General features: G+C 39.4%; 1 protein-coding gene across 1 annotated transcript in view; it reads left to right on the forward strand.

Annotated features, from left to right (window-relative positions):
• The window catches only part of LOC126279008 (intraflagellar transport protein 52 homolog), a 74,038-nt gene extending 54,956 nt beyond the window's left edge, over nucleotides 1-19,082 (forward strand). Inside the window, exons 6-7 of the mRNA XM_049979387.1 lie at nucleotides 18,220-18,465; nucleotides 18,582-19,082. Of these exons, the coding sequence (XP_049835344.1) occupies nucleotides 18,220-18,465; nucleotides 18,582-18,860 (525 nt within the window). The 3' untranslated portion in view covers nucleotides 18,861-19,082. The remainder of the gene's footprint in view (nucleotides 1-18,219; nucleotides 18,466-18,581) is intronic.
• Nucleotides 19,083-21,267: the final 2,185 nt, after the last annotated feature.

Below are 21,267 nucleotides of genomic sequence, written 5' to 3' on the forward strand. Positions count from 1 at the left end.
TGTTGTAAAAATTTGTTCTCTGCTCTTGACTGGATACGATGTCACACTGTATTACTAAATTTTATTTGTTTTTTATAGCTTTATTATTATTTGAAAATGGGACACACTCCTCACACATATACCCCTCTTAAAATAATTTTTGTACTGTAAAAAGAAGAGAGTTAATACAGTTATTAAGTCAAACAAATTTATTTACTCACAGCTTAACATTTTATAAAATTTGTAGTACCTACATATGAAATTAGTCCTTATCTCTTGCTTTTGTGTGCTGCATTGCCTGTATCATCATCTTTTGTTCCTTACTGGAAAATGTTTTCAGCTGTATATAAGGACACATCATCATCCACACATATGGGTGTGTATCTGCAGTAAAATGGTAAGATAATAAGCTAGTTACTGTTTTGTGAATGGCTCACAATTTGAGAGATATAAAATATATCACAAGAAAAAACAGAGATGGTACGTCAGCTATATCCTTCTCTGCGGAGAAGTTGTAATGGGAGCTGTAGAGTGGTTCGACCAGTGTAGAGGAAGATGTGCTTCTAAGTCACCTAAATGGTGGCATTGTCTTTCTAATTTTCTTTTGGGTGTTGCAGTAGTAAAAAGTTTCATCATATGGAATGTAATAATGGAGTAAAATGTGACCACTTTTCTTTTCCTCTCCCTCTTCTAAGGCAGCTTTCAACTGGGAGAAATATTACAAGTGGGGGAAGGCAAGTGTTTATCACAATAAACAAACCAGGAGTTTGTGTAGTTTCCCATTTCATATCAAATCAAGGGAAATAAAACAAGATTGTGATACCAAATTAAATATATAAGTGTAGTGATTTAGACATAAATATGAAGAAAAAGCACAAAAGGAGCCCCTCTCCTCACACTGGCTATAAGGCAAAACCATTAAACAAATGTAAAAGTGTTTTATCAAAATGTAAGTGAACAAACATGTATATTTCTAGCAAACAGTGTATTGCAAACAGGGAAAACACATAGAAAACCATGTGAACACCATGCACACAATGCACAACTGAAGCAATTAAGTGATATCTCATGCATTAGGTGCCAAACAGTGATCTTGTTGGCTCCAAACAGTCAGTACATTCAACCCTAGATCACAGCACCCTACAGATTGGGACTTTCATATCCATGTGAACTCAAGGAAATAAATTTGTATGTTGGATATGTATGTCCCCACTGGTCACGACAATGAGTCTCACTGTGGCTGCAAGTGTGTGCATTTGTTCATCTGTTTGAAGTTAGTGTAATAGAGAAAAAGCAAAAGCTTAAAAGCTATTGTAAATACTGTTTCCTATTGGGTGTTTCTATAGGCTCCATATCAGTTGTTTGTGTGTGGTTGCCTTTCCTTAATCATACTGCAATGGTTGCTATCTGATAAATGTTGTTTGACACTAGAATGCAAGAGGATTTTTGGTTTATCTAGTGGGGATTTAGGTTCTCACTGGCTTGTCTCACTTAGATGCATCTACATATTAGTGCTCTGAGGAACCTGAGCCAAACATGGCACAGTATGAACCTAATGCATACAGGCTGAGCTGAATCAAATTGATTCAACTACATTAACATTGAAGTGTGTGACTATCATCATTTTTATAGACATTTTCTATAGCTTCCAGGCAGCATAAGGGAGGTATCTGTTATTATTACTGGTGATTGTACGTACCTATAATGCCCTACCACCCATTTAGCTCAATATCATATTATATCTTTCTAATCTCTTTATCCTATTCTGTATCCAGATTTTCATTAGAGGAGGATTTTTATACTTTACTCTTTTCACTTTTTAAAGTAGTTTTACTACAAGACTTAGGTTATTGTGGAACTTGACCAAAAGTAAAATAGCTCTTTTTCTCAGACTGATATACAAAGTTAACTACTTCGTATTTATAGTTCCCTCATAGTTAGTTTCACCAGAACTTGTGAAATTATTATTGTTATGTATTGCTTAAAATATCTGAACAAATTACCTTAACTATCACATTCAATACAGTCTTCTTTTGTCCATTGCTTCCAACCTCTCCATGCTTCAATCACTACCCACAGCCTTCCTTCTACCATTCTTCTCTCTCGTCCCCCACCCCATCCCTCTTTTTTCTTTGCTTGTTCTTTTCTTTCTTCTCCTGTATGTTACATTCTCTTCGCCTGTATGCTTCATAGTCTTCATACCATCGAAATTAGTTCTTTATGTTACAAACTTGACTATTGTCCGCTGTGTTCACTGAGGGCAAATCAGTCATCTTCAGTAAATTTCTGTGGACAATATGTCCTCATTTTTACTATACATTGCTGGCCATCACAGTTGCAGTGCCAGGAATTATAGCAAATAATGAAATTTTATGTATTGTGTGTAAACAATATAACAGGAAGAATACATGATCAATACGTACCATAGGTGATTTGGGAGCATACTATGTGTATAGCACACACATCTGCCTTCTCTGTCAGCAGTAGTGTCTCTAACCCAGCTGAACAGTGAGTCAAACTGAGCTTGGATGAAAGATGGGTACACCATTCCATGCTGCTTCAGCTATATGCCAGAATAGCTGTTCCCACCATTCCCATCACTGCCAGAATTTCAACATGTAATGTCAGATGTACCTCTTTATTACATGAGGTGTATAACATACCTTATTTACTCGAATCTAAGTCGCACTTGAAATTTGAGACTTGAAATTCTAGGGGAGATAAAAGTTTTAGCCGTGCCTCCAAATCGAAACAAAGTTGGTCCACTGTAACATGAGACACAATTTAGGTCGAATGGATGAAGATACAGCTACAGTAGTTTGGTTTGAGTCGTAAGCTTAGCAGTTTAGCTTTACGAGGTAGCAACTGCTATATGTCAGGCTCTCCGCCCATATTTATGCGGGTACCCTTCCTTTTTCACGTGCTTCATCTGGTTTAAATCGATTGCTTAATTTACTTTGATCTGATAAGTGCAATTCTCTTTGTTGTAGGAGTTTATGCCACTCTAAGCTGAAAATGCGTCTCATTAGCGAAACAATGGTAAGAGACTGCTGTATGTTGTTACTAGTACTGCTACTTTCTTCGATAACCAAATGATAGATTGCATATGACAGATGATGTTCTGAATGAGAGATTAGCGAAAAATTTTCTTCGTTTGAAAATCTTTGCAGATGCCTCTTTATGCATTGCATTCTGCACAGAAATTAGTCATCTTAGATTTAAAAATTTAGTCAGTTGCCATTCTTCATTTCTGTTTGTCTCACTATCCAGCATAAGAATAGTACAAACATAAAAATGACATGATATGTATATTCTTCCGCGTTTGCTGTTGTCTCACTCTAGTTTCATAGTTTATTAGGCAGACAGGATTTAAATGAGATAGCAGCAAACACAAAAGAACACATGGCATAATGTTTACATTCGTATTATTCTTATGGTGAAGAAAATACTGCATGTGATTCACGATTCATAAAAGTTCCTATTAGCAACCATCTCTTGTCACACGTTGGAAAAAAATTCAGAATGTAGAGTTGGCCATATTGACATACATCCCCAACAGTCTTGCTAGTCGAATTTTCGTAGTAGATTTTTAGTAATGCGCAGAGTGTGATGTTGTTATCTTCACAGTCCGTAAATTGGTGTGATGCAGCTCTCCACGCTTTTCTATCCTGTGCAATGAAGAGTAGCAACACTTATGAAATAAGAATGAAAATAACTTAGAAATTAAATAATAAAATTACAAAAAAAATTATTAGGTTTGTAGCACACCTTGTACGAAATGTGTAAAATATCAGTCATGATTCTAAATCACCATCACTCGATTCTTTGTTGTTCATTTCTTCACACAGAGCATCGTCCTCCGTACCATCTAGTGCATTGAATATAGAACATTTTTTAAATGCTTGTTCCACAATCTGATTTGGAACACACTTCCATGCATCATAAATCCATTGGCACACTTGCGACAAACTTGCACATTTGTCTGTCGCTTTTCGAATGCCAGTCTGTGTACATGCGTTTAAGCATGCCCTTAGATGGTTTATTCAGACAGACGTCAAGTGGTTGCAGAATTGACGTCATCCCGCTTGGAATTACTGTCAAGTCAGTTTTACTTTTCTCTGATTCTCATTTTACTGCAGGCATTGTAGGCCTGCGTACGCATCTAATACCAAACCAAGCATTGCGCCAGGACGACGACTCCACACATGCCTAATCCATTCGAGTATCATGTGCTCCGAAAACCACTCAGTTTCGTTTGCTCGTACAATTACAGTTTTTGGAATCACTTTCAATTTCGGTGAAGTCCTTCGCTTGAAAACTATGAATGTGGGTAATTTATATCCATCCGCTGTGCAAGCTAGCATGACGGACATTCGCTGTTTTTCATCCCCTGATGTAAGAGCACTTATGTCTTTCTTTCCTTTTGCGTCAACCGTAAAATTTGACGGCATGTTGGAATACACGGGAGTTTGGTCAGCATTTCCTATCTGACCAAGAAGGTATTGATTTTCTGTGCGCTGCCTAATTATGAAGCACTGAAATTCCACAAGTTTTTCTTCATAATTTTTCGGCAGCTTCTGTGCAACTGATGTTAGCCTCTGAAGTGAAAAACCCCAGCCCTTTATAAACAGATTAATCTAGCTGCGACTAGCCTTAAAATATTCGATTTTTTGCTCTCTAGCAATTTCATGTGCCTTAACTTTTAAAATTTCGGCATTCACAGGCAGGAATTTCTGATGCTGTTCCTTAACAGATTCATTTAAAATCACTTCTAGTGCATGATATTGGCCACACTTTGGCTCACTAAATGCTTTCCTGCTACTTAACATTCAAATAATTTGTCTCTCTACAGTCGCCATCGCCTGACGTTGCTCTCATCAAACCCGTGTCGCAGATCTGCAGCATGATTACAGTTTTGTTCCGCAAAAGAAATAACTCTTCTCTAGAATTTGGCACTATAATGAAAGTGCTTCATTATGGTTCACTAACATCAAAAAGCACTTCACAAAATTCCACGAAGCAATAGGTGCCGCTACGTGAAATCTTAATGAGCCCCAGTGTATAAACTCATGCAACAATCTTAAAGCCTTGCGTTTTGTTGTTATTTTTCTGTGAAGAAATTTATTTTTGTTGCGACAAATATTTGAAAGGCTTCTACATTCGAAGATGAACAATACGGAATTTCTACGTACTTCGTTGGATAATGTGTGGAAACGTAGTGGTCGAAATTCAGGGCGGAGGAAAAAAACTTTTCTTCTACCCTTTTTTTTCTTTATTATTATTATTATTATTATTATTTATTTCTTATCTCAGACGTTATGTCTGGTCACAAGTAGAAAGTAACGCGGACCTTGATCAAGCGTGACTTCCTTTTAACTGTACGGTATATGTTATATTGCAGTTAGGACCTTTCGGGTAATTGAACATGTATCAATAATTATGGATTACTGTAGTTGTATATATAAGTTTGGATGTAGCTGTATTGCATTGATGTACTGGTGGATATTGTGTAGTATGACTCCTGTAGTTGATAGTATAATTGGTATAATGTCAACTTTATCCTGATGCCACATGTCCTTGACTTCCTCAGCCAGTTAGATGTATTTTTCAATTTTTTCTCCTGTTTTCTTTTGTATATTTGTTGTATTGGGTATGGATATTTCGATTAGTTGTGTTAATTTCTTCTTTTTATTGGTGAGTATGGTGTCAGGTTTGTTATGTGGTGTTGTTTTATCTGTTGTAATGGTTCTGTTCCAGTATAATTTGTATTCATCATTCTCCAGTACATTTTGTGGTGCATACTTGTATGTGGGAACGTGTTGTTTTATAAATTTATGTTGTAAGGCAAGCTGTTGATGTATTATTTTTGCTACATTGTCATGTCTTCTGGGGTATTCTGTATTTGCTAGTATTGTACAACCACTTGTGATGTGATCTACTGTTTCTATTTGTTATTTGCAAAGTCTGCATTTATCTGTTGTGGTATTGGGATCTTTAATAATATGCTTGCTGTAATATCTGGTGTTTATTGTTTGATCCTGTATTGCAATCATGAATCCTTCCGTCTCACTGTATGTATTGCCTTTTCTTAGCCATGTGTTGGATGCGTCTCGATCGATGTGTGGCTGTGTTAGATGATACGGGTGCTTGCCATGTAGTGTTTTCTTTTTCCAATTTACTTTCTTCATATCTGTTGATGTTATGTGATCTAAAGGGTTGTAGAAGTGGTTATGAAATTGCAGTGGTATAGCCGATGTATTTATATGAGTGATTGCTTTGTGTATTTTGCTAGTTTCTGCTCGTTCTAGAAAGAATTTTCTTAAATTGTCTTCTTGTCCATAATGTAGGTTTTTTATGTCGATAAATCCCCTTCCTCCTTCCTTTCTGCTTAATGTGAATCTTTCTGTTGCTGAATGTATGTGATGTATTCTGTATTCGTGGCATTGTGATCGTGTAAGTGTATTGAGTGCTTCTAGGTCTGTGTTACTCCATTTCACTACTCCAAATGAGTAGGTCAATATTGGTATAGCATAAGTATTTATAGCTTTTGTTTTGTTTCTTGCTGTCAATTGTGTTTTCAGTATTTTTGTTAGTCTTTGTCTATATTTTTCTTTTAGTTCTTCTTTAATATTTGTATTATCTACTCCTATTTTTTGTCTGTATCCTAGATATTTATAGGCATCTGTTTTTTCCATCGCTTCTATGCAGTCGCTGTCGTTATCCAATATGTAATCTTCTTGTTTAGTTTGTTTTCCCTTGACTATGCTATTTTTCTTACGTTTGTCTGTTCCAAAAGCCATATTTATATTAATACTTCTGTTATCTTTAGTAATTGGTTGAGTTGTTGATTTGTTGCTGCCAGTAGTTTTAGATCATCCATGTATAGCAAATGTGTGATTTTGTGTGGGTATGTTACAGTAATATTGTATCCATAATTTGTATTATTTAGCATGTTGGATTGTGGGTTCAGAGCAAGGCAGAACCAGAAAGGACTTAATGAGTCTCCTTGGTACATTCCAAGCTTAATCTGTATTGGCTGTGATGTGATATTATTTGAATTTGTTTGGATATTAAGTGTGGTTTTCCAATTTTTCAATATTATGTTTAGGAACTGTATCAATTTAGGATTTACTTTGTATATTTCCAATATTTGTAGTAATGATGAGTGGGGTACACTATCAAAAGCTTTTCGGGAATCAATTTATGCGTAGTGTAGCGACCTTTGCTTAGTTTTAGCTTGATATGTTACCTCTGCATCTATTATCAGTTGCTCTTTACATCCTCGTGCTCCTTTGCAAGAGCCTTTTTGTTCTTCATTTATAATTTTGTTCTGTGTTGTGTGTGTCATTAATTTCTGTGTAATGACTGAAGTTAATATTTTGTATATTGTTGGTAGGCATGTTATGGGGCGGTATTTAGTTGGGTTGTCTGTGTCTGCTTGATCTTTAGGTTTCATATAAGTTATTCCATGTGTAAGTGTATCAGGGAATGCGTATGGGTCTGCAATGTAACTTAAATAATTTAGTTAGATGTGAATGTGTTGAGGTGAACTTCTTTAGCCAGAAATTTGCTATTTTATCTTTTCCAGGGGCTTTCCAATTGTGAGTAGAATTAATTGCTTTGGTGACTTCATGTTGCAAAATTATCACTTCAGGCATTTGTGGTATCATCTTGTATGTGTCTGTGTCTGCTTCTATCCACCGTGCATGCCTGTTATGTTGTACCGGGTTTGACCATATGTTGCTCCAGAAGTGTTCCATGTCTGTTATGTTTGGTGGATTGTGTATTTTAATGTGTGTGTTATCTATTGTCTGGTAAAATTTCTTTTGGTTTGTGTTCAATGTTTGGTTTTGTTTCCTTCTATTTTCACTTTTTTTGTATCTTCTAAGTCGTTTGGCCAATGCTTGTAATTTCTGCTTCTTTTCATCTAATTGCTCTATCGCTTCTTGTTGTGAGATTTTACCTAACCTTTTTCGTTTTTTTTTTCTGACATTTGATGTTTTATAAATTGTGTTAGCTGTCCAATGTCTTTTCTCAGTTTTTCTATTCTGATCTGTAGCCTGTGTTGCCATGCTGGTTTTGTGGGTTTCTTCTGTGTGTTGGCTGGTTCTGCTCTCTGCCTAGTGTGTATATTTAGTGTAGTGAGTGCTCCTATATAATCCATTAGTTGTAACTCTTCCATAGTAGTGTTTTCATTTATTTTGTTGTGTGTGATTGTGTTAATAGTTTTTATTGTTGTTTCGACTTGTGGGTTATTTGGCGGTCTAAGCAAGAATGGTCTAATGTCTGTATTTGTGTCTTTGTATTCTATATATGTCAGCTGAAATTTTTCTTCTATATCTAACATGTGTGTCACTTCATGTTCTATTTGTACTTGTTATGGTGGCAGTCTTAAGATTTTGTTTTCCTCTGATTGTTTAATTGATGCGTGTTGTTCTTTGTTTGTTTGCTCTGGGATGTTTGAGTCAATTACTGTATTTTCTTCTTCTTCTGAGTGCACATTATTTTGTTCCAGTATTTGTTGTACTTGTTGTTTGATGTTTTCTAATTCTGACTGGGGTATCCTGTTATTTTTGATTATTATACAGATCTATTATTATTATTATTATTTATTTACTGACACAGAGGTTTTGGCACCAGTATTTATCTTTGTGCCTGCAAAGCATGCTGTGTAGCGCTACATATATTCGATGGCAGAAATTAGTTGTGGTAGCACCTACCAACATTTTTCAGAACTTCGCTTACTTTGCACTCGATTCTAAGTCGCAGGTGGTTTTTTGGATTACAAAACCGGAAAAAAGTGTGGCTTAGATTAGAGTAAAAACTGTAATCTTCTCACAAACAACCGACATTCAAATACAAGTTCTAAATTAAAAACCTGCTGTGTAATCTTTCTTTATACAGGCTAGAGGCAGTAGTAATCCTACCTACATTGTGTGATTGCTTTGAAATGTTAATCTTTTACAAACTCGAGCATGTTGTATACTTCATGTTGATTTGACATTTGATGATTGCTTTCTTGATGGCATTGCAGTTTTAATGTCCCCCCAGCATATAACTGCTCATGACAACCCATGTCAATCTCCTGTATAGTAAAAGTCCATATCACTGCATATGTTCCATTTTTGTGATTCATATACACTGAAGGATCTTTGTTACTGTCTATGTAGTAAATCAGTCCAGTTCTAGGCACTATAGTCTCTGTTAAGAGTGCTCTCATGTATTAGACATTTACTATCACTGCTTTGTCAGTTTGTCATGCAGTGTCATTACTGATTACTGGCTGCTTCTTCTAGACCTTTTTGCTTTTCCTGAAGCATCTGATTTGTGTTTTTGTACATTCATGATTAATTTTTCTTTTTATCTTTTCTCAGTTTGCTTACTACTACTTTCCGATTTTCTGTGCAGCCATTCTAAACCAGTATCATACCATTCCATAACTGTTTTAAAGGTTCACTAAATTGCTCTACATCTTACATGATGTAATATTCTTATTATTATATTGTCACATCAGAAGGCGGCTCAGTTTTGAACAGTTCTCCGCATTTCCTCTCTGTGAACCCTTGACCCCCAATGAGTTTTAATCTGCCTTTGGATGTCTTGCTGCAACACTGGATGATGATCCCTGCTCTCTTGCAGACTGTGGCATATCCATTCTTCAGTGGCTTCCCTATTACTGCCTCTATCTGTACAGAACTGCCTGTCATCACGATGTGGATTATAACTCAATAATCATATGAACTGTACTTTCCATAATTTCTCACAGACACTTCTTTCAAAGAAACTTGGTTGGTTATACATGAAGTAAACTGTGCCACATTGTACTTAATTTTTTTTGTATGCACACAAAGAGCCTAATACTATAATTGGTTTTAATATCACCTATCATGATATTGTTTTGATGAGAAATATCACGAAGCCGCTGTCGTTTGTAGTTGGGTACATGTGCAGCATAGCACATAAACACTGAACACTGCTGCCATAGGTACATGCTAACAGTGAACACTATTCCTGCAATTGAAATGAACTGCTTACATTATTGACACCCACAAAACATGGATCCTGCAAACTGTGGCCTTCGGCCACTTTCTGCCAACCATTCTGCAATTGTCCTCTCTACAGAACTGAAATCTCATTTTAGGAGTTACCTAAAACTTAACTACCATATGGTTGCAACTGCAGCTGCCCGTGCTAAAATGTTCATAAAAATCAAAGGAAGTAGAAAACAGCAGAATTTTCTGCTGCCCTTATCATGTAAAAGATTAAAATTATTATTTGTTGCAGAAAATTTGTTTGACTAGTGGATTGATGGTCCATTGGTAGCATCCTTCTGTTTCTTGTAACTGCTTTAGAAAATGCTTTACTGTCTCATAGACCAAGGAAAATAGAAAAAGTCTCTTAACATATAATATTGATACAAAAGACACAAACTTCTTTTGATAAGTGTGTATGTATGTTGTCTTTGTAAGTCTTCTTTAGGTAATGACTGTTTCCATTGATACAAACAGCAGAAAATCCCTTTGATAAATCACTGTGTATGTTGTCTTTGCAAGTCTTCTGTAGGAAATGACTGAACTTCTTTGTCTTAAAAAGACATCAGATATGGTTCTTGTATGTTGAAATCACTCTCACTATTCACCTGATTATGCACCAGTTTCATTCCACCAACCCCCCCCCCCCCCCCCCCCCCTCCCTTATTTATGTAGCCTCAGTGTGACCTTTGAACATATCTGGACCTTATGAAGATCAGAAATATTAAATTTTAAAGTCTCAGTCCCATGTTTCTGAAGTCTCATTTCTAAGTATCCAGTTAATGAACTTAGAAATGGAGAAGCCGCACAGTACCTCAGAAGTGTATTGGACGAGGAGGGGGGGAGTTGTCTTACAATTTTTTTCTGGTCCATAATTAATGATTACTAAGAAATGTTTTGGTTGCACCAGTATCTTTTCTCATATGGCCACACCAGCAGCAGCTTTTTAGCAGCAATTCATAACACTATCCTTTGTCACTCACACTGTTGTCATTTTCTAATTTTTATTTTATAAGTTATAAGCATTAAAAAACGAAATTATTTTGTCTTCTCAAACTTTTGTCTCTCATTAGAAAATTGTAGAATGAATTTTCAATTTGCAGCAGTGTGCACACTTGATTTGAAACTTCCTGTGAGGTTAAAACTGTGTTCCAGACTAGGACATGATCCTGAGTCTTTTCCTTTTGCAGGCAGGTGGTTTACTGGCTGAGTTATCAAGACAGTGTCACAACCTGGCCTCATAGTGTTCACTCTGCTTCAGAGTGAAAATTCATTCTGGAAATAGTCCCCTGTGGCCATAGCATCTCTCTTCCATATCCTTTATTCCAGGAGTGCTAGTCCACAAGATACGCAGGAAAAATTCGGTGAAGTATGGGAGCCAGGAGAAGAAATAGTTGTGGAAATAAAGCTGTGAGGACTGTTCATGAGTCATGTTTGGGTAGCTTAGTTGGTAGAGCACTTGGCTGCAAAACGCAAAGGCAAAGGAACTAGGTTTGAGTCCTGGACTGGCACGCAGTATTTTATCTGGCAGGATGTTTCACATCAGAAAATTGCTTTTTCTGTTTGCATATTTTGAATATGGTTTTGCCATAATAAACTGTGAATAGTTTTCCGTACTTTAAGTAGCTGGCAGATTTTTTAATTTGTGGTTGTTAAGTCCTCACAGCATCCAATATTGCATGAATTCCACAGTTACCGCCCAACCACTGTTGCATACAAATTGCAGATACACAAGCCTCGTACTATATCTATACTCTAATAAACCTAACTTACACACCGTATATCACCTGCAAAGAGAGGAATTAAAAAGTGTTGTGCTTGGCAGGACAGCCAACACCTTGTTACTAATGGAGGCCGAAAGGCATGCGTTTTAGCTCACGCAGGCTGGCGTGAGATCTGGCACATGACAAGGGAATTAGAATTGAGAAAAATGGACGTAGCTGGTGGAATACTTAACTTTAATCCATTAATGGAGAACGTAGCTCTTGACAGTGCATGATTTACAATATCAATAGAAACTGATCATGGCGCCTTGCTAGGTCGTAGCAAATAATGTAGCTGAAGGCTATGCTAACTATCGTCTCGGCAAATGAGAGCGTAGAAGTCAGTGAACTATCGCTAGCAAAGTCGGCTGTACAACTGGGGCGAGTGCTAGGAAGTCTCTCTAGACCTGCCGTGTGGCGGCGCTCGGTCTGCAATCACTGATAGTGGCGACACGGGGGTCCGACATATACTAACTGACTGCGGCCGATTTAAAGGCTACCACCTAGCAAGTGTGGTGTCTGGCGGTGAAACCACATTCCTCCCCCGCAAATCGGCGTACGGTTGTGGCATAAGGCTTCCGCCCGCCGTGGAGAGGATCCCATGTTGACGTATGCGACAAGGTGGGGAGCCTAACTACAGGCGAGGCTATGGCTCCCGCACCCTGCCATTCGGACTGCGGGGAACTAGGAAACGCCTGAAAACCTGCTCCAGGGTGCACGCCAACATGAGGTGTATGCGCCCGTAGAGAGACAGGAGGGGCCGAAGGGTCGACCTCCATCGGGCCAGGGCAACCGACGGTCGAAGACGACATACAGTCCGGAGCGGGCAAGAGTTCCATGTCGGAGGACAACTGGTCACGAAAAGGGTTCGGTGGCGCGTGACCCAGGGAGGCGCCCGGCGGTTGCAGCGATGAGTCCACTGCGGGCGTCGCTGGCAGGAGAACAGGCGGCGGCGGCGCATTGCCATGGGGCAAAATGGAAGGCAGTGTCGGTAACACCTGGGGCTGAGGCGAGCCAGTAGAACAGTCCCCGGGGGGCTGACCGGACGGCACCGTCGCTGAAAGCAGACGGCGAGTGGCAGATCCCGTGCGACGACAGAGGCGTAGCTAGTTGAGATGCCGGCGCACCTCACCAGAGGCCCCCAAAACCAGATACATAGCGCGTCCGAGGCAGTGAAGTATGCGCCCTTCGAGCCAACGCCGTGAACCTCGATAGTGGCGATAGTAGACGTCGCCTGGAGCAAAAGCAGGTGTCTGCCGCTGTACAGGAACCTGATGCGGCAGATGTAGCAAAGACATCAAGGTTCGATGATAACGACCATGGAGCAACTCAGCCGGCAAGCGACCTTGTCGGGGTTGAGAGCGATACAAGGACAAAAAGAGCAATAACATGACCTCCCGAGAATGCGACTCTTTTAACTTCAACATCTGTGACTTGAAAGTCCTGACCAATCGTTCATCGGCACCGTTTGACTGTGGCGAAAATGGCGCGGACATCAGATGTTGAATACCATTGGCCTTGCAGAATGACTGAAATTCTGCGGACATGAATTGTGGGCCATTGTTGCAAACAATAATCTGTGGAAGACCTTCAATGCAAAAGATAGCAGATAACACTTGGATGGTGGCAGATGGCGTCGTGGAAGACATCTGGACAACAAAAGGAAAATTACTGAATGAAACTACCACAACCAACCATCGAGCATTCCAGAATGGACCAGCAAAATCGATGTGTAAGCTTTGCGAAGGGGAAGTGGCTTTTGGCCATGCAAAGAATTTCCGCGGTGGTGCTGATTGTTGTTCGGCACACACCATGCAAGAAGAGCACATATTCGTAATCGCGGCATCGATTCCGAACCAAGTACAGTGCCGACGAGCAAGTTGTTTCGTTCTCACTATACCCCAATGTCCTTGGTGGAGAAGCTGTAAGACAGAGGACTGTAACAAAAGTGGTACCACGACCCTGGACTGATCATTATCAGAACGCAACAGCAAAACACCACGTCGTACAAAAAGTCTTTCCTTGTGAGCAAAAAATCGGCGAATCAACGGGTCCGCGATCCATGACTTTGACAAGGGCCATTGCGTAGCAACAAAATGCAGCACAGGAGCAAGGACAGGGTCGGTAGCTGTGGCTGTAGCTAGACGACGAAAATCAATCGGAAACGATTCGACCACGTCATTTGTTTCCGCATCAATGAACATGCAAGCAAGTTTGGAGGAATCTAATGCCCTATCCTCAGCAACAGGCAAGCGGGACAACGCATCGGCGTTTCCGTGCTTAGCAGTGGACCGATACAAGATATCGTAGCGGTACTGCGAGAGGAAAATAGACCAGCGAATGAATTTCTGCGCTGTATGTGGAGGTACAGGCTTGGTTGGATGAAAATGTGATGTCAAAGGTTTGTGGTCTGTGATTATGGTAAAGTGACGACCATACAAGAAATCATGAAACTTTGTAACACCAAATACGAGAGCCAATGTTTCTTTCTCGATCTGGGAATAACTTCTTTGAACAGACGAGAGCAATTTGTACGCAAAGGCAATAGAGCGATCGTGCGATCCATCTTTGTGTGCAAGCACAGCACCGATCCAGAAATCTGATGCAACCACCATCAACAAGAGGGGCTTCTGGGGATCGAATGGCATAAGGCAAGTATTGGAAAGCAACGCCAGTTTCAACTGGCGAAATGTGCGTTCGCATTCCGTCGTCCAGAGGAACGGAACACCCTTACGGCGTAAGTGATGAAGCGGAGCTGAAATGGAAGAGGCATGCGGAATATATCTGTTATAATACGTAATTTTTCCCAACACACTCTGTAGCTGCTTCAAATTCTGCGGCGAAGGCAAGTCTTGTATGGCACGAAGGTGTGTGGGACTGAGCATTGAGTACATGTCCCAAGTATGGCAAATCCCGAGCAAAAAACACACATTTGTCCTTCCGTAAGCGAAGACCATTTTGTCGCAAGACCTGTAATAATGTTCGGAGATTGGCCAAATGTTGTTGTTCTGTCTTTCCGGAGATCACAATATCGTCCAGATAATTTGCTGCAGTTGGGACCGACGCACAAACAGTTTGTAGATATTGCTGAAACAATGCAGGGGCGGATGCACACCCGAATGGCAGTCGTTTGAATCGATACAAACCAAGATGCATGTTAACCACCAAAACGCGCTGGGATTCTTCGTCCACCGGTATTTGCAAGTGCGCATCTGCCAGGTCCAACTTCAAAAAATATTTACCCGGGCACAGTTTGTCAAAAAGATCTTCCGGGCAGGGTAAAGGAAAAGTTGCAACCACTAGTTGTGGAGTCACTGTTGCCTTGAAGTCCACACAAAGTCTCAACTTTCCGGAAGGTTTTGGCAAAATTACTAAGGGTGATGCCCAGAGAGAAGCCTGCACACGTTCAATTACGCCTTGTGATTCCAAATCGTGTAATGTGTTTGCGACCTCATCACGCAATGCGTGGAGAACATTGCGCGCTCCGAAAAATTTCTGTTGCGCGTTTACTTTCAGTTCCAAATGTGCTTTATAGTTCTTAGCACAACCAAGTCCCGGTGCAAAAATGTCTGCAAATTCTTCACATAGACGAGAAACACTGTCTGAAGGCACAGTCTGGTTCACTGAGAGGACCTGATTTACTATAGACAAGTTAAACAACTGAAATAAATCGAAACCAAACAAGTTCACTGCAGAAGAAGAACGAAGGATGTAAAATGACACAAGTTTTGTTTGTCCTTTGTATGTTGCAAGAAGGCTGCACTGTCCTAACACAGGGATATTTTGTCCTGAATAACTACTTAATTTAACATTTGCGGCACGCAACGGAGGTGTGCCCAGCAGTTTGTAAGTGTCTCGATTGATCAGTGAAACTGCAGCACCGGTATCGAGCTGGAATGGTATCACTTTGCCGTTAATGTCCAAATCCACAAAAAGTTTATTGTCCTGCTGATGACAAGAGCGACTGTCTCGTGCAACGTGAACTGACACTGGTACACAATCACTTGCGACTTGACGGGAGTTCCGGCGATGTCGACGCACACTATTTTTGGGAGTTAGAGAGAGTGGCACTGGGCGGAGTGGAATGAAACTACATGAATTTCCATGGGCAAAGTTTCACTAGCCTGAGTATCATTGGTTTGATTCCGATTCCGGCGCGAAGCAAAGGGCCTAGAACGGTTGTGAGCTTCCGATCTGAGCTTTTTCTGATAAACATTTTGAATATGTCCCTCTTTATTACAATAAAAGAAATAGCTTGGCGTGACGGTCAATTCTCACATGAATGTTTAGTAGCACACCACGGGCATGATTTGATTACTGCATTTGCTTGCTTGCGTGGCACACGTGGCTGACAGCCTGGCGGCAGCGGCGCGGCCGGGCGCGAGGGCTGTTTACTGCTCCGTGCAGCTCTCCCGGCGGGCCGGTGAACCTGACACACTGTTGGCGAAGTTTCAAAGGATTCCTGAGCAAAGTCAAGTGTGTCCTGCCAATCTAGTATGCCCATTACTTGTTGAAGGGAGGGATTTACTAGTTTCAAAATCTGTTCCCTTATAAGAACATCAGAAACGTTCTGTGCAATTGCATCACGTACCATAGTATCTGAATAAGGGAGTCCACATTGACACTCAAAAGCACAATCCCTAGTAAGGCCTTGCAAGGTTGCAACCCACTCCCGATTAGTCAGATCTGCCGTACGTTTTGTACGAAAGAAGGTATACCGTTTGGCAACTACATTGACTGATTCTTTGAAATATGCATCTAATGCAGACAAAATTTCTTCGTAGGACAGAGTTGCTATGTCGCGTCGGAGAAATAATTTGACTATCACACGGTACGTTTGAACCCCGATGGAGGAAAGGAGAAAAGGCTGCCGCTCGTTACCTTGAATTCTGTAGGCGGCGAGATGGAATCCAAATTGGCGTGAACACTCCATCCAGCTTTCCAGTGCAGCATAAAAAGGTCGAAAAGTGGGTGCAACAGTGTGTTGTGGCTGCGTTAGCGGTGAAGCGGCTGCTGCCGCATCGTTTTGCATCGCATGATGACCCTGGACGAGCTGTCCAAGGGCATCCAGTAAGGCCTGCGTCTGCTGATTCTGTAAGCGATAAAATTCGGACAGTATATCTGGAGATTGTGGCGAAGCCATTACACAAGTAAATCAGGGCAATATCAATAAGAACACTTTTACTCTCGTCGCCAATGTTGTGGTTGGCAGGAGAGCCAACATCTTGATACTAAAGGAGGTCGAAAGGCACGTGTTTTAGCTCTCACAGGCTGGCGTGAGGTCTGAATCATGACAAGGGAATTAGAATTGAGAAAAATGGATGTAGCTGGTGAAATACTTAACATTAATCCATTAATGGAGAACGTAGCTCTTGACGGTACATGATTTACAATATCAATAGAAACTGATCATGGCACCTTGCTAGGTCGTAGCAAATAACGTAGCTGAAGGCTATGCTAACTATCGTCTCGGCAAATGAGAGCGTAGAAGTCAGTGAACTATTGCTAGCAAAGTCGGCTGTACAACTGGGGCGAGTGCTAGGAAGTCTCTCTAGACCTGCCGTGTGGCTGCGCTCGGTCTGCAATCACTGATAGTGGCGACACGCGGGTCCGATGTATACTAACGAACCGCGGCCTATTTAAAGGCTACCACCTAGCAAGTGTGGTGTCTGGCGGTGACAGCACAAAAAGAATATAAACTTCCAAAGCACTGAATTTAATTTCCTTACAATCAGTCAAGACATTAACTAATTATGGCAAATACTAGGGAATGGCATGGCATGAGATACTAAGACTTGAAAGGTGCTGATTCCACTGAACTGAAGGAAGAATGGAAGGCTAAGTGTGTGCCACACATGTTAAATATTGTGAAAAGAGTTGATAGTGGACTGCAGAAAACTGGATTTGGAGTTAAGCTCCAACAAGAATTTGCTTCCAGAGTATATAAAAGTAAGCTTAACAATCCTCAGCATGCAGTCCTACGTTTCCAAACGCTGTAAACAAGAAGGAATTTAGTGCATGTATACGCTTTGCTATTTACAATTTGGAAAATGATTTGCTGCTTTATAATAAAATAACTCATTAATAAAATGAAGTAAATTACAACAATATGAACTGTAAGAAAAGTAGGTTTTAAAAGCTATAGTTCAGTTTTCCCTTGTTGGTATATTCTGTTCAGTTATTGTATTGTTTACTCTGTTACCCACTAACAAAATATGACATTTTGTCATAACTGTAGATTAATAAGCTGAAAATGCATTAAGAAAGTTATGTAGGAGAATTTAAAGCACTAACCCTCAGAACATATTATACAACGCTATTGCTTTTTTTCAATGGATGTTACATCATAATCAGCTAATATTAGATATCTGGAATTCATACTCGTTACACATAGTGTCTCTTACTACAATATGTGAAAATCTCAAAATGTTTCTCATTCTTTGCAGATAGCAGACTACAACATGATACCAGACACAGCAAAGTTGGCAGAAAGGCCACGTGTATGCTTACAGGAATCGACAGATGAGATACCAATGGATTACACGAAGTTGTTTGATCAGCGTTTATTCTCCATACATACAGGCATTGTGGCAGATGCGATTGAAGCTTACAATCAATTGAACGTGAAACATGAACCCCTCAGACTTATAACACCTCAGTTTGAAACACCACTTCCATTTCTTCAAGCAGCTGTGAGTTTAAACTGATGTTGTGCACCTTTGAACTTATAATGTAATTTTTCCTTATAATGTGTTAATTGATTTCCTTCTTAGTCTATGCTGTATTACATTTTATTATATTTCAATAGGTATTTCCACCATCATTCAGAGAGCTCCCTCCTCCTTCTTTGGAGCTCTTTGACCTGGATGAAGCATTTAGTTCAGAGCAGGCAAGACTTGCCCAGCTTGCAAATAAGTGTCAGCTGACAGCTGGAGAAACAGAATCAGAAGCAGATGTGGAATACTTTATTCGTGAATGTGGATATGCCCTGGGTGTAGATGCACCCTCTCCTGACGCTAGATCAATTCTACATGCAGTTGGGTTGCAGATTGCAGAATTCCGCAAACTGGGTCAACCAGGAGAATAAATAAACTATTATCTGAAGTAATTGTTCAGAATTGTTGTGTTAGATTTTGGTGGTGTGCATTTTCTACTTTATTCAGTATTGCTTTAAACAATAAAATATCAATATTTTAAATAGTTGGTGATGTTTTGCATTAGTCCATCCACATTTCCACCTGTTGAAATGTTTTCATTGTATACAGTTCAATCTTCAAGGAGGAGAATAAAAACTATCCATGTTTGTTAATTTTTTGTTGTTGTAAAATGAGGTTAGTGCAAATGAAAGAATGGGAAGACACATCTTGTCAGTAAGAATAGGGCACCAGGTAGTGAAGGACAGAAATAGTGTGATATTAAAAGTGTATGTACTGCAATTGAGAGGAAAAAAGAAAAGAAAAGAAAGAAAGGGGCCAATAACTTGACACTGCAGACTTTCTGTGTGGAGTAAATACAAGTTAACATTATGCAGCATGACAAAAATGTTGCTGTACACTTATCAGCAGTAAAAATGCCTGTGTAAATTGAAGCCTTAAAAAATAATATGAAGCATAGCAATCTCACAGTTTACAAAAGAGATGCTTTGAAAAAGTAATATTATTTGAATATTACACTGAAACCGTTGTCAGTATTCTGAATAGAATGTAGACCAGCAAATAAACTCTACAGTCATTAGCTATGGAGGGTATCTCAGAAGAAACTACACAACTTCAGCCTTGTGGCTCCAGAAAAAATTAACATGTACAAGCAGTTTTGGTGTATAAGATTCATAAAGCCAGATTTTTTTAGTCTGTTTGAGTACATGTGCCTTGACATGGCATGAATGAGGTGAGAAATCATTACACCAGCTACGAGGTGGGTATGAATAGCCAAAACTCTGATGATGAATTTTTGATACTTTAAATCATGTAGTAAGTATTTTTTACTTGGGATATTAATAATGGTGTCTATTAAACAAGATGAATAAGTAAAATACTTTTTTTGGGAGGGGGGGGGGGGGGTGAAATAATGAAGTGTATATACTTTCTCAGAAAAAGTACGCGTTTCAAAAGATTCAAATTTTTTCATACAAAATTTCAGTTTCTTTGATTAATTAACATAATGATATTATCTTCTAATATAAAACAGAAAAAGAAAATAAAAGGTCTTATATGAGATCAATTAGCTCAGCACCAACATTACACATACAAATCAGCACATTCACCGCACATAAAAATCGTGTGCTCCATACATATTGGCTTCTCACACTTCAGACAACAAAGTTTTATTTTCCTGTCCTTTTTTCCCCCAGTATAGTCACCACGCTTGACGTATCTACCAGTCATTTTTTTGGAACTGGCGATGAGTTTCTCCCAGTTGATTAGCAATCCTCTTTCGAATTTCCCTTGGAAGACATATTGAGTATACCATAAAAAAATGTCATAGGCCAACCTTTGCTGTTGCGGGCAATATCATAAGTGGCACTCAGTTCACACCTGTCAATTGGTCTATGTTTTTATCACAGCGTAAAGTTGACATGACCAGCACAACTTTATTTTTTTTACATTCGTATGACACCAAATCGAGAAATATATACTTCTGTTCCTTTTTAGAAAATATCAGGTACACTTGTATTGTTTATATGAACTGTGCCAACAGAAGTTAATGAATGTTCTTGCAAGAGATGGATCATAAGAGGGTAACTAGTAAACCAATTATCGAATGTCAAATTCGTATTTGTTTTCGTTATTGGATCCACTAAACAGTTTAAAATATCATATGCTTTATTACCAAGCTGGTAATGTCCTGGTGGCAGCCTTCCCAAGTATACTTCCAGTTGGAGGATATAGAATGTCGTCGCATCTATAAGAGCATATATTTTTAGGTCATATTTGATTGGCTTGTTTGGCATTCATACACAGAATGGAAATCTCTCTCAGAAAGATAACAGCATCTCATCAATTGTAATGTTCTCAGAAGGCATATAGTGTTGTTAAATATTTTCAACAAAATTATCTCCTATAGCATCTAGATTGTCAGTCTTTTTCCTTTCATCCTGAGTGTTCGTATCATCGAATCTCAAACAATTCTGGAGTAAGTGAAACCCCTGCAGTGACATTGTAGTCCGAAAGATTGCAACTCCAGTACCATCTGTACACCACCAATTGAGCCGTTTAGGTTTGCTATATACAAAAGTCCCATAAATGCCTTCAAACACTCCAAAGTTGCATCGTTCATGTGGTACTGCTCTTTATTTTCTGGATATTTTCCCTTGATATTCCTTATTTGATTGATTGTATGTGTAGTATAGTATTCAACATACTGTTTGTTATAAAAAGACTCCAACATTCAGTCTCTGTTTTGCAGCACCTTTTACACCTGGAGAATTGGTACTAATATTCTCTGAACGAATATAAACACTTTGCCTAGGACAATCCCTCATCTATTTTGTACCA

Source organism: Schistocerca gregaria, chromosome 6, assembly GCF_023897955.1.
Source record: "Schistocerca gregaria isolate iqSchGreg1 chromosome 6, iqSchGreg1.2, whole genome shotgun sequence".
In the NCBI taxonomy this organism is placed as follows: domain Eukaryota; kingdom Metazoa; phylum Arthropoda; class Insecta; order Orthoptera; family Acrididae; genus Schistocerca; species Schistocerca gregaria.